The following is a 15,988-nucleotide window of genomic DNA, read 5'->3' on the forward strand; positions in this document are numbered from 1 at the left end:
AATATTGCAGTATTTCTTCATGCTATATTCTTGATTTTAATCACTGAAAATTAAATAATTCGATACATCAAGAAATCCAGTTTTCCTCCATTTAAGCTCTTGTCACTGTACCAAAGGGTTTGTGGGTATTTTCTCCCACATTGAAACAGTCATACATGTCCCGATGTCCTGATGTTTGTGAGTCTTCCCGCTTACCGTGTAATTGTTGGCGAGCTGAAACCTTTCAGCTTCTTGACAAGCTTCATGTTCATCAAGATTTTTCAACTCTGTCAAACATCAGGTCTCATTTTCTGCACCAAAAACATGAACCAGCGCATCGTATTTGCTTTAAAATATTAGCCTTTTCTGTCATCTTCTGGCTGAATGTTGGTTCAGTTTAATAGAAGAGATCAGTTCTTGCACAGTACAATCAGGAAGTTTCTTAATGGAAGGTGTGACATTACAATACTCCTATTAAACCATCTCCTGTAACTGAACTGATTCTGTGATATTTCCATCCAGTGCTCATTTTGTCAGAGTTTATGACACATGATCCTGTTGACTGTGTGCAGTGTAGCCTGCCCAGACGAGCTCAGATCAGGGAAAATGATTGCTCGAGGCTGAATTCCGATACATATTTCTCACACGGAGAAGGACAGCTTGACGAACTGACTTCACAGCTCTTCTTTTTAAGCTGAGAGATGAAAACCTTCAGTGGTTGCTCTCAGATAAGGCAGGTTCCTGATTGATGCCACGCACAATTTAGCGATAATAGGATTTTGAATGAATTGCCTCATTATGACTGTGGAAATGTATAATATAGATAAAGTTATAACTATTTATCATCCTCTTGTCTCTCACAATTCCACCGAACATCCAGCATCCAGGACAAACCATGCAGCCGTCATTTTAAAGAGATGCACGCTTGGCAATGTCCTTTTTCAAAATTAGACTAAAATACAGGTTTGTAGATGTAAGAAAATTTCCATTACTGTAATGTTGTAGTTTTATGCAGTGTTCTAATTTTTTCAAATGTGGGATCTCATTCATACTTTAATACAAAACACAACATTTAATCTGCATTGCCACATTAAAATTTATCCACAAAGAACCATCATTATTACTCAAGCCATTCATTTAATTTTTCATTTTTTTGAACTTAGATCCACATTGGTTTGTCAACATTTGATTTTTATGTACTTTATTTTTTGTCTTTATTTGAACTCTTTCTGTTTCGGTCAATAATCTCGGTTCCTTCATGAATCACATTGAATGAAACGTTTAAGCATTTACATCATGAGCCTTTGCAGAGCTCATGATGGTGAGTATTTGTTTCATATATTGCCTGATATTAGTCATGATATCAACATATACAGAAATACACACCACAGCAGACTGACTGAATTTAGAGAAACTGGGTTTTTTATCCACTGTACATATTTGACCTAAATGGCCGTCTGAGGAAACAGTGTGTGTAGAGAGCTGAGAGAGCATTACGATGCAGGAAATGCCAGAGACGAGTGCAGAATATCTGAAGAAACAACAACACGTGGCTTAACCGTTAGGGCCCTGTTTTACACGTTTTCAAGTGAAGGCGGTGAATGTTTGCTGTGTTTTTGCCGTTTGGTTTACACAACAACACAGTTTCCCAGACATTAGACAAACAAACAAACAAACCCGGTAACAACTAGTGTAAAGTGAAGTCAGATGAAAGAACAGAGTCAGCACTGAAATGCATGATATTAATATCGTTAGTCTTTAAGATTTGTTCCAAAGTATATTTTTTTCAGTACTAAACAAAATATCATGATTTATCAGATTTTGTAGTAAATATTGAACTAAGGTTATTCTAAAGACATGACATATTTCAATAATCAAAAGACTAATGTTATAATGTGATACTCCTATTAAAAGAAACACACACATTTAGTTATATACTGTATATATATTTTTTCTAAGATATGGAAACTTTGCACAGAAAGGCCCCAATACAAAAACAAACAAGAACATAAAACAAAGCATTTGTGTCCTGGTTCCAGCGTTGGCTGATTACTGCAGTTTTAAAGTAGTTGGGAGTTGAAATTTATCCATCCTGATAAATTATTGATCTCTCTTGGAGAAATTACTTCTCTGTATTTAACACATCCTGTTCATAGTGAACCTTCAGTACAGGACTCAGGGAGTCCTGGTAACCTGTCAGTTGTCAATCTGCAAACGTCCATAGTGAGCTTCACTACCCTTTAGGCCACCACTGCCCGTTATCCAGCACCAATCACTCATAAATCTGTATGAGGATGAATCGCTGCATGTTACCCAGCTGATTATAATCTCTTTTTCCTCTCTCTCTCTTTCTCTCTCAGGTGACAACTCTGGTGAACACCAGCAACAAAGGGCCGTCCAGTAAGAAGAAGGGCCGCTCCAAGAAGGCCCATGTGCTGGCGGTGTCCGTGGAGCAGGCCACTCAGAACTTCCTGGAAAAGGGAGAGCAGATTGCCAAAGACAGCCAGGACCTGAAGGATGAGCTCATCGCCGCTGTGGAGGACGTCCGTAAGCAAGGTGGGCGTCGGCGTTTTGTGTGCAGACACAACCCCCCTGTGTTTCACTTGTTGACTGACTGCTCTGATAACTGCGTTGTCAACGTGCATCACCCGGTATTATCTGTGATTCGCCACCTGACATCTAGCAATTTGCTCTTGCCTTCAGCGGTTTTATTATTGTTTATCTCCCTCAAAGTGCAATATCTGACAGAACTTGCTCATTTTATGGCTCGCTGTGTGTTGCTTGTGTCTAAAACTTTCTAGAGCGCCATTCATTATCTGGAATCGTCCCTCAGGAGCTCTTCTGACTGAATTTTTTTTCTTTTTTGCTGAAAGTGTGTGAGATGGAACAGCTTAAGACTATTCATGTTTTGTTTGTGCGACATCTAATTTCTATTTTTCTACTTGAGGGTGGAGATGGGATGATTAAAATGTATTTTCTTGGTGGCATATAGGATCAAAAAAATGAAGTGATTAATTTTCAGGTGTTGCAAAGCAGCTCCAGCGCTGTTTCTAATTCACTGTATTACTGTTCTAATAACAGTTCTAATAATCTTGTCTCTAAATCAGTGATATGTTTGAATAACGAAGTATTAGAGTAGATTAATTTCTGTGCTTGTTACACTTCAACTTGATTCTTAGTCTTAAAGATTTTCAAACTCCCAGATAAAAGCTCATGTTACATATTATGCCATTGTATTCTGATTATGTACTCGTTGATAACCTTTGAATTTATAATTATATTTTTACTCATGACTTATCCACTGCAGCATTTTAAGATGAGGAATGTAACATTCACCTGGGACAAACATAACCTGGCTACAAGCTCAGAATCTCCTGCTTTTATACTTATTTATATATAAGTGAAAATTTCCTTTAATAAAATGTAGATGTGAACTGTAATGGCGAAAACTGACTTGATACATTGATGAGTCTACACAAGAAAATGAAGAACTTTCTATTTATTTATTCGTTTTATATCTGTAAATCTGTTGTGCGGTACTTCTTGTATGTGTGAGGCAGCAAAAAAAAAAAAAAAAAAAAAAAAAGTAAATCCAGAAACGGAAGGCACAGAAGCTGTGAAGAGAAGAGGCCAGGCAGGTGTTTACACTCGTGTCATCAACCTCACTCATCCATTTCCTGCAGCCATTTCTCCACCACTGTTTCCATTTAAGTGTAATAATTACTATTGCTTCAAGGTGAACTAAGTAGATCTGCTGATCTAAATTTTTTGGCAGCACTGTAATTTTTAAGGTGTGTAATTGCATGAAATTGTAATGTCTGGGAGGGGCGTTAAGCCCCCTGAATGTCAGAACAAATGTCAAACGTCTGCACAGCTTCAGAGGGATGTTGAGGCAAAGTAAATCCATTAAACACAAGAGATTAGTGGTCATTAGTTTTGGGCTTCACTCAGTGCGTGAATGTAATGAGCCCGGTTGTGGAGTTGTTTACCCTAAAGTCATGCGTCGTTAAAGCTTCGACTGTCTGTGATGGTGAGGATCGTTGCTGACATTAAGACGTTATAGACACCCATTCTCGTTAGCTGGAGCTCAAACGCCGGTCCGTTAACACCGGAATCTTCAAGCCGTGCCGACTCTCAGACGGAGTAATGTCACAGTTGTTTGTGCTTGTCTAAAGTTTCTCTTCTGTGCTGCGAGCCGCAAGTCAGCAAGCCTTTATGTGCATCAAATGTTTGTCCCCCTCAGAATGGAATTGGATTCTCTTTTCGGTAAACCACATCAGCAGAAAGAGCAAATGGAGCTCAGCGTATGTTGTGTTGCAGCTGGATTCCTCATCCTGCACTGTCAGCTCCGCTCGGCCACCGGAGCTGGAGAAAACCGACTTGACTGCCGCGGCTCTCGGCTCCTGCGAGGTGTGAAATAGACTGTTGCCATACAGGTCATCACATTAGCCGACATCAAAAAAGGAGAAGATCAATCTCCTCACTTGTTAGGCATGCGAGCCCGAACCAGCGGAGAACCGAGACGTGTGTCTTCAGGCGGTGTTGAGAACACAGTTGATTTTTCGCTCTTCTGTATGCAAATGCGCACATTTAGACTCGCCGTAATTGCGCCGTCTTTTCTAAGGACTCTTTTGGCGAGGCTCTGTCCTCCTAAAAAGGCAACAAATTAAACTCACTGCCTGTCTGTGCCACTGGAATATGGCCTGAAAGTTGGTATTTCACAACTTCTAACCTTTTACTGACGGCATGGAAATACGGGCTGACTGAGAAGCTTTTCAGTAGGGAAGTGTTCCTCTAATGGCCACTCTCGGCTCTCACTTTTAAAGCCACTCCTTTACTAGCTTGGATACAAGTGCATTTCAGGTCATCGAGGAAAACAGTTTACATTCATAATGTTAAATGCATTAAGATGGAAATATGCCATGCTGACCGTATTTAGCGGCCTCTGGAGGACGGCCCTCTCTCACCGGGGCCTTCAGCGGCGGCCAGAAGTGTCGCCCTTCAAACGGCTTCTGTGGCCTCTTCAGATGTCTTTTAAATCCGTCATCACCTCATCAGACCTTTGTCGGTTTGACCTCATCAGCCCAAACCTCTTTATCTCGTCGTGATTAAATTAAAGATGCTGATTTCAGACCACAAGAGGGTTCAGCAATCAGACCTCTTGCACCGTCACTCTTGAGGAGTTCATCACCGAGCAGCCAAGGAGACCTCCAGCAAGAGCTCGGGTGTGTGTTGATGAGCTGATTTGCAGGGTGTGTGTGTGTTTTAGGAAGAGCAGAAGCTACGTGCGTGTATGACAGGATAAACATGTTTGCCCACCACTGTTGTGCAAACAGCTTCATTTCCTCTGTAATTTGAATTTCTGCCAAGGCAGCCGCCTCTGCCAGCGCTGACCTGTTGTCGCTCTGTGAAATGACCCAGCTGGAAAATCATCACTAGTTGTACCGCATTTACGTTTTACTGACTAACAGATAACACAACATAAGTTCATATTTAAACAAAGGATTCCATTTTAGTCCGTTATTTTTAGTATGGACACTTTTCTAAATGTCACATGAGATCAGGTGGTATTCTGGACGTTTTGTCTTTAAGTAGAAGAACAGACAAATATTTTACACAAGCAAAACAAGAAATCACCGTCCAGTATGTACACTTTAAGAATTAAAAGGATCAAATTTTCTCCCTACATCCTCTAACTATATAATTAGTGTCGCTCTGAAGCCTCTGTTGTCTCATATATCTGCTTTGCTTTAAGTCTCACTGGTACATTTTCTTTGATCATTTTTTTTATTTTTGCAGTTTTATTCAGCCTTGTCTTTTTGTCCTTTTATATCTTTCAAGATGCAAACTTGAATACACACAGGTGAATCATCTCTTTTGTGTTGTGACATTCATGCAGGTGGAAATCTTTTTTGATGTTGTCAATCATTGCTAAGCCAACAGCGTTGAGATTGTAAATGTAACTTTGCAATACAGTTTATAATAATTGACTATTTCATGCGGATTAGAATTTGGCGAGGGTGAGTGTAACGTTTCACTATTCAATAGGATTTTTACCTCTTTATTTCTGGTTTCATGATGCTGTTGTGGTCAGCACTGCTGCCTCTCAGTGACATCGTCCCAGGTTCCAGTTGAACTTGGGTTTGGATGCCTTTCTTATCCTAAAACAAGCCGATGACTTTAACAGACGATTCTAAACTGGCCATAAGTTTGAATGAGAGTGAACGTGATTCTCTCTGTTTTTGCTTCCCTGTGATTAACGAAATAAATCATGATTGATTGTGTCTGGTGCTCCGCAAACCCTGATTTGGAAAAAGTGATCTAAACAGCGAGTGGGCCTCTTGTTTTATGACCGCTGATCTAAATAACAGAGGTTCGGTTGGGTTTTAGAGTATAAAGTAGAAACCCATAAAACAACACAACAACATGCTGACATACGGGTAATTATACACTGTCTTGTACTCATTGTCCCTCTCTCTCCCCCCCCGGTAGGAGAGACGATGCGCATCGCCTCGTCGGAGTTTGCGGACGATCCGTGCTCCTCCGTGAAACGTGGCACCATGGTGAGGGCCGCCCGCGCTCTGCTGTCCGCCGTCACCCGCCTGCTCATCCTCGCCGACATGGCCGACGTCATGAGGCTGCTGGCCCACCTGAAAATCGTAAGTGAGGTCATCACAAGGTGCAAGTTCAATTCCCTGTCCAGTGCAATGGCTCATCTTGTGGGTGCAATCAGACGTGAGAAACAAAGTCACTAAATCTTTTTGCACATGATGCCAAGAAGTTATTTATGTTTTTTTGTTTTTTTTTTTGTTTTAAACGCTTAAGAGCAGTGGTGTGAAAAAAGAGCTTCCTGATGCTGTGTAGTCCTCAGAAGCAATGTAAGCTATTATCACAACCTCTGCACACATTAGCATATAGATGAGGCATGGAGCAGAATCCCGGGAACACACACACACACACACACACACACACACACACACACACACGCATCGCGCAGTGTGATGAACTACGTCCTCTCTTAGTGTAGTCATTTGAAAAACATAGGTTTCTTAGTCACTTATTTTGACAGTCGCCCGCGGCTTTGTGAGACGAAGTTAATGCAGGGTGCTTGAAAGAATGACATGCATTTGGTTTAATCTGAAACTAGCGCAGACCCGCATGCATCTTCAGCTCCCCGTTCTGGTCCGCTCTCAGAAACGCGCACGCACGCTCGGTGTCCTTTTCATTCTATGCAGTTTGGTTCTTGAGGCCCACAGAGGGGCTTAACTCGAGCCTGTATAAGCCCTGCCATCAAAAGGCCACTTAAAAAGTTATCTCTCTCTCTCTCTCTCGCTGTCTTTCCTCTCTCCATTACATCTTCTGTAACTCTCTCATTAGGGATACAAAGGAGTTTACAGTCAAGATGCCGCTACAGACAGAAAAGCCGCTGCGGAAAATGACACTTGGCCAAATCACACATCTGTTTTTTTTTTTATTGCTGATAAGTCGAAAACTGGATAAGTTATATTTAACAGGAGACGGGTTGAATTTTTTACCACATTAATATATAACTTGTTTTCCGTGTGTGTGTTTGTCAGGTGGAGGAGGCTCTTGAGGGTGTAAAGAATGCCACCAATGAGCAGGACCTGGCCAACCGCTTCAAGGAGTTTGGGAAGGAGATGGTGAAGCTGAACTATGTGGCAGCCCGCAGACAGCAGGTAACTGGGGAAGCCGACGGCGTCACGCTCCGTCTTTTTCCAGCAGAAACAAACACACTGATACCCCCGTGGGTGTGGAGGCTCAGATCGGTGTGTTCACTACAACGTGCAGTTTAAAAACAGTATGAGATAAAAAGAACTTTTTTTTCATGTTCTAATTATCCAGATATCTCTTATTCTCTGCTGAATAACTATTATTATTATTATTATTATTATTATTATTATAGTATTTTGCATGAAAATGGCCTCATTTTGTTTTTTTTTCATTAAGTGACGACTCATCTCGTACTTGAGGTGGGATTAATAATTCTTCCTGTTGTATGAATGCATCTGCAGCACCAGGCTCATATTGACGACTGAAAATGTCAGTCAAATCTCAGTCGTGCGCTCACTGTCAGACTCTGATCTGCTCAGCAGTCATCCATTCAGGAGAACGTTTATCAAACATATTCAGCATCATTATGATGTGATGAGAACAAAGACGATGAAAATTCTGTCCTGAAGGGACTTTTTTTTTTTTTTTTTGTCATTTTCAAGCGTTTTTCCCTTCGTACTAATCATTGTGAAGTTATGCTATGGTGATTTAAATAACAGTGATGAATGTCATTTCTCAGTGTTGGTCTTAACTATTGCAGATTGGAAATAAAAAGGCCCCAGTGACCTGAGATGAGTGTGTATCATTAGAGGAAACTGCTATGATCATGGCTGTGTATGATCACGTGCAGCTGGAATGTATAGCGAGCACATTTTCCACATCAGTGCTTATGTGACCTCCGAGAATAACACATCAAAGTGTTTTTTAATACGGCTCTCAGTGTAACAAAAAGCTTTTAGAGGATTTTTCCTGTAAGCATCATGTTGGCAAACATCCACGGTGCCCGGCCGCCCCAGAGCAAAGCACACAACTGAATTTTGTCCAGCTGCACGGTTGCTGATCTGCTGACGCTGCCGTAACTTTGTGCAGTTGGAACAAAACCAATTCATCAGACGGGACATGAACTTGTTCTTGTCCAGGGTTTTCTTCAACCATGGCTTTTCTCTCAGTTTGCTTTATTGTGGAAAAACTCCTGCTCTCCAAACCTTTGACAGTTATACTAAACTCTTCAAAAAGAAATACTGTTTTGTCTTTCCAATTCACCTATATTGACCTGAGAACATTTGCCACCCTCCCAGGAGCTGAAAGACCCCCAGTGCAGAGATGAGATGGCAGCCGCCCGCGGGGCCCTCAAGAAAAACGCCACCATGCTGTACACGGCCTCACAGGCTTTCCTGCGCCACCCCGACGTGGCGGCCACACGCGCCAACCGAGATTACGTGTTCAAGCAGGTCCAGGAGGCCATCGGGGGCATCTCCAGCGCCGCCCAGGCCACTTCGCCCACCGACGAGAAGCACGGCCATGCCGGCATCGGAGAGCTGGCTGCTGCCCTCAACGAGTTCGATGTGAGTCGAGAAACAATCTCTTCTTTGCTGTCGATTTTAGATATTTAAGCTCGGTTATAGTCCAGTTTTCAGTGCAGGCTAATGAGCTTCTCAAGGCAATCAGCTCATGTCTGATGTGTTTTAAAATGTGGTTTAAATTTATTTATGATTTCTTGGGGAGGCCACTGTAGCGAATGGATACAAAGGTGATGGTGTGCTCAGTAACCACAGTGACAACAGTAATAAATACAATACAAACAAATAACAGAAAAAAGAAAAACAAAAAAGGAAAAAAAAAAATCAAACCATGTAGCTGTATGTGTGTGTTAGTTTTTCACCCTTAATTTATTTTTCACCAATTTTCCAAACACATCTATTTCATTTGATTTGTCAGCCATTTTTTATGTGTTTGTAAATGTTGAAAAGTACCTTTTAAATTCAGGATAAGATCAGATAAGATAGTATGGGACACAGCTTTATTAGTTCACAAGTGAGAAGTTGCAAAATTGATGTGATGGCGAAGATGAATGCTACAAATGGCTCTTTTTTTGGTATCATTGAATGTAGACATCATTTATGAGGGTTAAAACTTAACTGTGTTAAGTACTGAGAAAGTTAACAACAATTATTCAAAATGAGGAGTGAAAGGGACACGGCTGAGGTGCTTGGAGGGATGAAGGCTACATATCGAAAATGGTGTTGAGGGTGGAGCTGAAGGCAGGAGTAGAAAAGAAAAGCTTGTGAAGAGGTTCGAGGGTGTAGTGAGGGAGGACCAGACAGGAGGGACGGTACGGGGAGAAAAATGAAACGGTGGAAAGCCCTAAAGGGAAAATGCTGACAGAAGATGGAACTGTTATGGTTAAAGACGCATAAAGCTGCTGGCTTTCACAGGTGAATGTAGCGGGAGGGTGAAATTTACAACACAGAACATGCCTTTGGAGCTGATGTGTTTTTCCTTTGAAATGATTCTCTGCTACCATCTAGTGGTCACTCAGCGACAGTGAACGAGCAGCGGCCCGGGAGCCTTTTTGCAGTTAAGCAGATTGTGTCTTCTGGATATTGGCTCATCTATCTTTCCGAACACTGTCATCGTAATGCGTTGGACAGAAGAACCAGCAGCAGCTCCATCTGCCAGCCCTCAGCAGCTCTGTTGTGGGGTTACACACACAGTATTTTAATTTTTGCGTCAGATCTTTCACGGCATGAGTTTGCCCTTCAGGTTGTGTCATGACTGATGAGGGCCTGGCTGTATTTGCATATAGATTTAGGACTTTTAGCTGACACACACAGAGCAACTTTAGATAAATGTGGCACCTTTTCTTTAACAACACAAATCTCACGTCAGCCTAAAGTGCATGTAGTTACTCTTTACAAAGCTGTAGTCTGCATCTGTGCTGTAAGCTGCACAAAGCAGAAACATGATAATACAGTCCACACGTTTTGTTTGGTGGCTTGAATGGTTTTGATTTGGTCATATTAAGATGCTGACAGTTCCCACATGTGACATACCAAATTCTGGTTTATCTCACTAAAATTGCTTATGTGATAAATTAATTAAAATCATTTGTGTTTTTAGCATCTGCGTCAGTCTGTATGTATCTGATGGTGCAAAGCCTCAACAAAATCACAAAATAGCCTCAATGATTTATGCATTGTATGGTTTCAGCTTCCAACGATGTTTATGGAAAATAGAAGTTTGGAAAGTTTGTAACTCACCAATATTTCTTGCTGCCAAGGCGATGTTCTAACTTTTGCAGTTGACTTTCCTTTGAGTTGATTAAAAATCTGTCGCATCGGACGTCATCAGGATGTGTATAAATGAGCGTATAAAATGTGTGTGACTCTTCTGCTGGCACATGACGGTGATAATTCCTCTAATTACTCAGCCTACAGGCTAATTAATAATTATCCTCAGCATGAGGGGCAGCGAGACAGGATCTTTTCTGAGGGGCTCTCTTCAGGACAGTGCTGGCTTCATCTCAATTACTACTAAATAACCTAACTATTAAAAAATTATTTGAAGTAATTGTAACCTCCTCATTTATGGCCTGGACCTCTTCCAACTGTGATTCCAAAGAAAGGCACTGCACACTTTATTGTTAATTAAAGCAATTTACTGCAAAGTAAGTAACTATAAAGTGTTGTAATGGAATTAGCCTTTGTAATTTGTTCAGTATTGTGCCTGCATTGATTGGCCGCTGAAGCCCAGGAAAGCCGACAAACCACACATTATAAATATAAACTCTTGTAACGGCCCCACAGTGACAGTGCTGCTAACTGAGTGCGAATCCACTTCGCTCCTGTGATCTTTGAGTCAGTGCATTTCAGTGCTTTTTGTTTTTAGACCAACAGCTTGAGTTACTTTTCTGTTGCTCGTATCTTATATTTTCCTACACGGCAGCCATGTCTGTTATTTCCCCCCTTTTGTAAACCAGCTAATCTGGATTCAGCAGCAGAATCTAATCATCCATTTAATACTAACCTAGTTCTGATTAGCGAAACCTGACAGATGTCACAGTTTCCATCTCTGCAATGGATATTGATGGATGTGATTTCGTTCGGTCTTTCTCTACAAGATGCTAATGTCGCTAAAGTGCTGGAAAGCCTTTATTGCCACGTCCACAATTATGCAGAATCAAATGTCGATTTTCAGAAATATTTAGGTCTTTTTTTTTAATGATTGTTGAATATATTTACATAAACTTCTTATATTTACATAAGCACAAACCTAAAGAAAAGAATACCTTGGGCTTTTACTATCCAGTGGCTTGGGCCTGTAATGCCGCATGCATTTTAATGAATAAACCTTGACTTTTCGATGTGTTCATTAACAATGATTTATTCCGGGGTGAGTAGCTGTGCATCCATTGCTGAATGTCATGCTATAATCAGCATTAACACGGCTGCAAAAAAGTGCCCCGCAGTTATTGCAAGACTCATCTTAGATAAGTGCTCCTGCTTTTTAATATTCATAGCCACATTTAAACATACATGTTAAAAGTATTTTTCCTTCAGTCGTTCTCCTTTTCTCTTCCTTCTGTTATGTTCTTGCAAATTTGCTGTTCTTTTATTGAAGTTGAATTGAGAACCACCTCTAAAAATGGTAATTTCTGCTTATTTTCACATTGTGTTCTTTAGTTTTTTTTGTTTTTTGTTCCTGAGGTTTGTAGCTTACAGTATGTGAGTGACACCTTGTGGTAAAACTCGGGAGTTACGAGTCCTCTGCATTTAAAGGGAATCCTTCTGCAGTGCGTAGACGTGTCTCACCATCAGTGCCTTCTCCACAGATTGTAACAGATATAAAACTAAAAGCTGCTGAGGATTAAAGGGTTAGATAACGGTGCTACATCTTCCCTGCATTTGCTGTCCTTCTCAAGGTCAAAGCCTATATCCACCCGATTTTCCTATAAAACAGTATAGGATTTATTTTTTAAATAGGCCAAAGATGTGCTTAATGTGATTCCTTCCAGCAGGCAGACAGGCAGCAGCTAAATGAGACAAATTGCCCTTTGCTTAGCCCTCTGTGCTTGCCTGAAGCTGGTGCATGTTTAATTCCGAACTTACCAAAGAGACGCAGACTATGGTCAGATCCTCTCGGAATAGTAATGAACTGATATACTAAGCCACGAGGCACGGCGCTTTCAGGATTTTGTGTGTGTGTGTGCACAAGTCTGTGTAGGGTTTTTGATGTTTTGTGCACATCGATCCAGACCCAGTGCGGTGTTCGGTGGTGGAACGTGCGCATACATATGCACAGTCTAGCAGAATTTGCAATGCATATGCTTCCATAATACAATTAAAGCTCTGGCTGTTCATTTCTGCACTCATTCTGTATTCCTGTTTGCGTTCCGCCTAACTCTGCAGACCCGCTGCAGTATTTGATGATTTGCGTGTGTCTGTGCTGGCATTGATCTGCTTCTCTCTTCCACTCACTGTTTTGCAAAAGGTTTTGATGCGACACCTGACCATAAACCACAGGCTGCAGCCGAGCTAAACAAGCGCTTTTTTATCACGGAGCACCTTTCTGTTTTCCGAGGGCTGAGTTAACAGGTTTTATCCTGATGCTGCTCATTTCATTAATCCATTAATGGATGTGACTGAGTGGACAGGAACAAGTTGTTCTCACTGCCAAGCTGATCATCATTTCGCTCACACTATTGGATTCGAATCATTCAATCTCTACTCGGTTGCCATAGTCTTCTGATGCTCCTTTCATTCAGACGTTACAGGGCTGTTCGACAAACAGTATTACAGACGTGACTAAAGGACACAGTGATTTGATAATCAGTCTCACATTTAATAACATCTGTGCCCCAAAAACAACTATTCCTTTTTATTTTTTTTTTTTTGGTTTCCTGAGTGAAAGACCACAGGATTACTCTTCTCGTCCACCATAATGCAAGTAGGTGCAATCATGTGTAAAAGCAGTGGGAATATAGATTACCTGCTCAGTGGATTTGTATTTAGTGGCGGGGATAGAAATAGTCCAAGGAGCATGTGTTTTTTTTTAATGTGGCTCATATGCCACAGAAATAAAAATGGCAAGGATGTCGAACACACTGCTTCCACAGCTCCTGAACATGTACAGCTCCTGACACTAAAGGTTAGACAGAATTTTTAAATGCTGGGCACAGAAGCAGGTCTATAGCTCGAGTGAAAGGGCAGCTTATGAATAAGACAGAGAAAAGGGAGTGACCTCGTCTGTACTTCTTTTTTTTCTCTCCTTCCTGACACCTAGAATTATTTTGGAATAAGTCAACTTGGGACACTGGGGTACGAGATCTATTAGGAGAGAAAAGAGAGGTCTCCATCAGGTCAGATTCACTCAATTTCAGCAGCGTTTGGCATATAACAAAGAGGCAGCATTAGCCCTCCCGTCAACCTTTTACCTTTTAAGAATTCCTCATCAGATAGATTCGAGCGGCATCTTGTGCCTCGATCATGCTGGGAACAGTCTATTTTTTTTGACTATATTGTTTAGTTTTGAGTGTAATTTTTTAAATCATCATTGATGTTTGACCAATGAGTAAGTTTGACTCTATAATATGCTATTGAACTCTTTCAAACAAAAACAGATGTGTGAAAGAGTAAAGCAGATTTGATGACATGACTCTGCTTATTCTACCTGGTTCTTGAAGATCAAACATCCAATTGTAGCCAGTCTGTATTGATGACACTATTTCTAAATAATCTGAACAGTAGTGATTAAGCATTGGAGCTACTTCCTGCACACACACATCTGACCCAACAGAGCGACTATTCAACGCAGTTTTACTGTAAAAATGACAGAAACCATCTGCTTATGCTTCATAGTCGACACTAAAAAGACTTTGACAGTGACTTCATGTGTGATTCATACAGCGTCTGCTAACTCACACATGGCGGCCACATACTTTAAGACCCACATCAGTTTCTAAAAATGGAAAACTATGGGGTTTTGCCACTATTTTAAATACATTTGCTCAAGATAAAAATTAATATGACTAAAATGACTGCTTGTCTAATATGAAACGGTCTAATGTGAAATTTTGGCATGGTGATTCATATTCGAGAAATTCAATTAATCGGTGAAATTTTTCCCAAATCCTCGTACTACCCTTCAGTCTAGAGGATTCCAGTGTCGCTGCCCTCGCAGTGATCAGACTTTGAACTAGCCTGAAGGTTCTGGTTTACGTCCACACAGGCCACACACAGGCAATTTTCACTAAAGAATTCGAGTCATTCAAACGGATGTGCATTCTCCCGACGATGACCAGATGAGGAATCTTTCATTTGCAGAATGATCTTTTAAAAGATTTTCAAGCAATCAATGACATCTCACATAGTAGTTATATTGTCATGTCATACTGTAATTACACAAATGGACTTTGTTAAAAAATAAGAAAGAAAAATCTGATTACTTGGGCACTTTGCTGAGTGAGAAAATACAGAATGGACTCTCTTTCTTCCCCAAATTGACCTTATTTCCCTCTTAGTGTAAATTTTACTTTTAGTGGCCAGTGGTAATTAGCTGGACTGTCACCCCGATCCACTGTGTGTTCACCTTTGCTCTGACCTCAGCCGAATCCACTTTCCCAATAATAGCTGGCGGCGATAAATTTAACACTCTTAAAACAGATTTTTATTATAGCAGGCAAAGGCAACGCGGCATTCGAGGACGGCCACTGCTGAATTTGCTATGCAGGAGAAGCCCTGTCATGTTGGACTAAAAGTCTTCATTTGGAGATCTGAACTCAGTGGGAGGACAGATGGAGTCAGGGCCCTCCGGGAGTTTGGGTAAAGACCCACTGTGGCACACACGTGCTTGGATTTTTAGGTCACGACACACATACACAATGCAGCAATTCTTTTAGATTTAAGGAACTCAAAATATGCCAGAATAGTAGAGGAAGAGTAAATTTGTTATCATACAGCTAAAATTCCACATATACGCTAAATGTTTTGTGAATAGACCTTCGTCTCACGGAGTTACTGCAGCAGTGTGCATGTTAATATGCCAAAAAAAGAAAAAAAAAATTACATCTTTGTCTCTGTGTCACACTTCCACTTTGAGCCTCCTTTTCTTTGTGCAGTCAAAGGCAAGAGGCACCTTTTAAAATTGCGACTGTTGGTCCTTCTTGCTCTCGCACTCATCTGAAGTGCCACATAAAGGCATCAACACTGAACAGTGGCAAAGTAAGTACTTCTCAGAGATCTTTTTAGTATAAAGAAATACAAGATACACCATGACTCGGGTAATGTAACTGAACAAGGAAAAGCCTGCCAGCTCAAGTATGAGTTATAGATGGCCCTTTTTTTTTCCCCCCCTCTGCTGCTGCTGCGGTGGCTGCTGCCGCCACTGCTGCTGCTGCCTTCGATTAGATGAGCCAAGAGGAGTGGGGAAAAGATGGAGG

General features: G+C 41.1%; 1 protein-coding gene across 1 annotated transcript in view; it reads left to right on the forward strand.

Annotated features, from left to right (window-relative positions):
* Positions 1 to 15,988, forward strand: part of ctnna2 (catenin (cadherin-associated protein), alpha 2) — a 343,169-nt gene that overhangs the window by 57,391 nt on the left and 269,790 nt on the right. Inside the window, exons 3-6 of the mRNA XM_030094501.1 lie at positions 2,340 to 2,535; positions 6,472 to 6,638; positions 7,557 to 7,676; positions 8,850 to 9,116. Of these exons, the coding sequence (XP_029950361.1) occupies positions 2,340 to 2,535; positions 6,472 to 6,638; positions 7,557 to 7,676; positions 8,850 to 9,116 (750 nt within the window). The remainder of the gene's footprint in view (positions 1 to 2,339; positions 2,536 to 6,471; positions 6,639 to 7,556; positions 7,677 to 8,849; positions 9,117 to 15,988) is intronic.

The sequence above is a fragment of the Salarias fasciatus genome, chromosome 6 (genome assembly GCF_902148845.1).
Source record: "Salarias fasciatus chromosome 6, fSalaFa1.1, whole genome shotgun sequence".
Lineage (NCBI taxonomy): Eukaryota > Metazoa > Chordata > Actinopteri > Blenniiformes > Blenniidae > Salarias > Salarias fasciatus.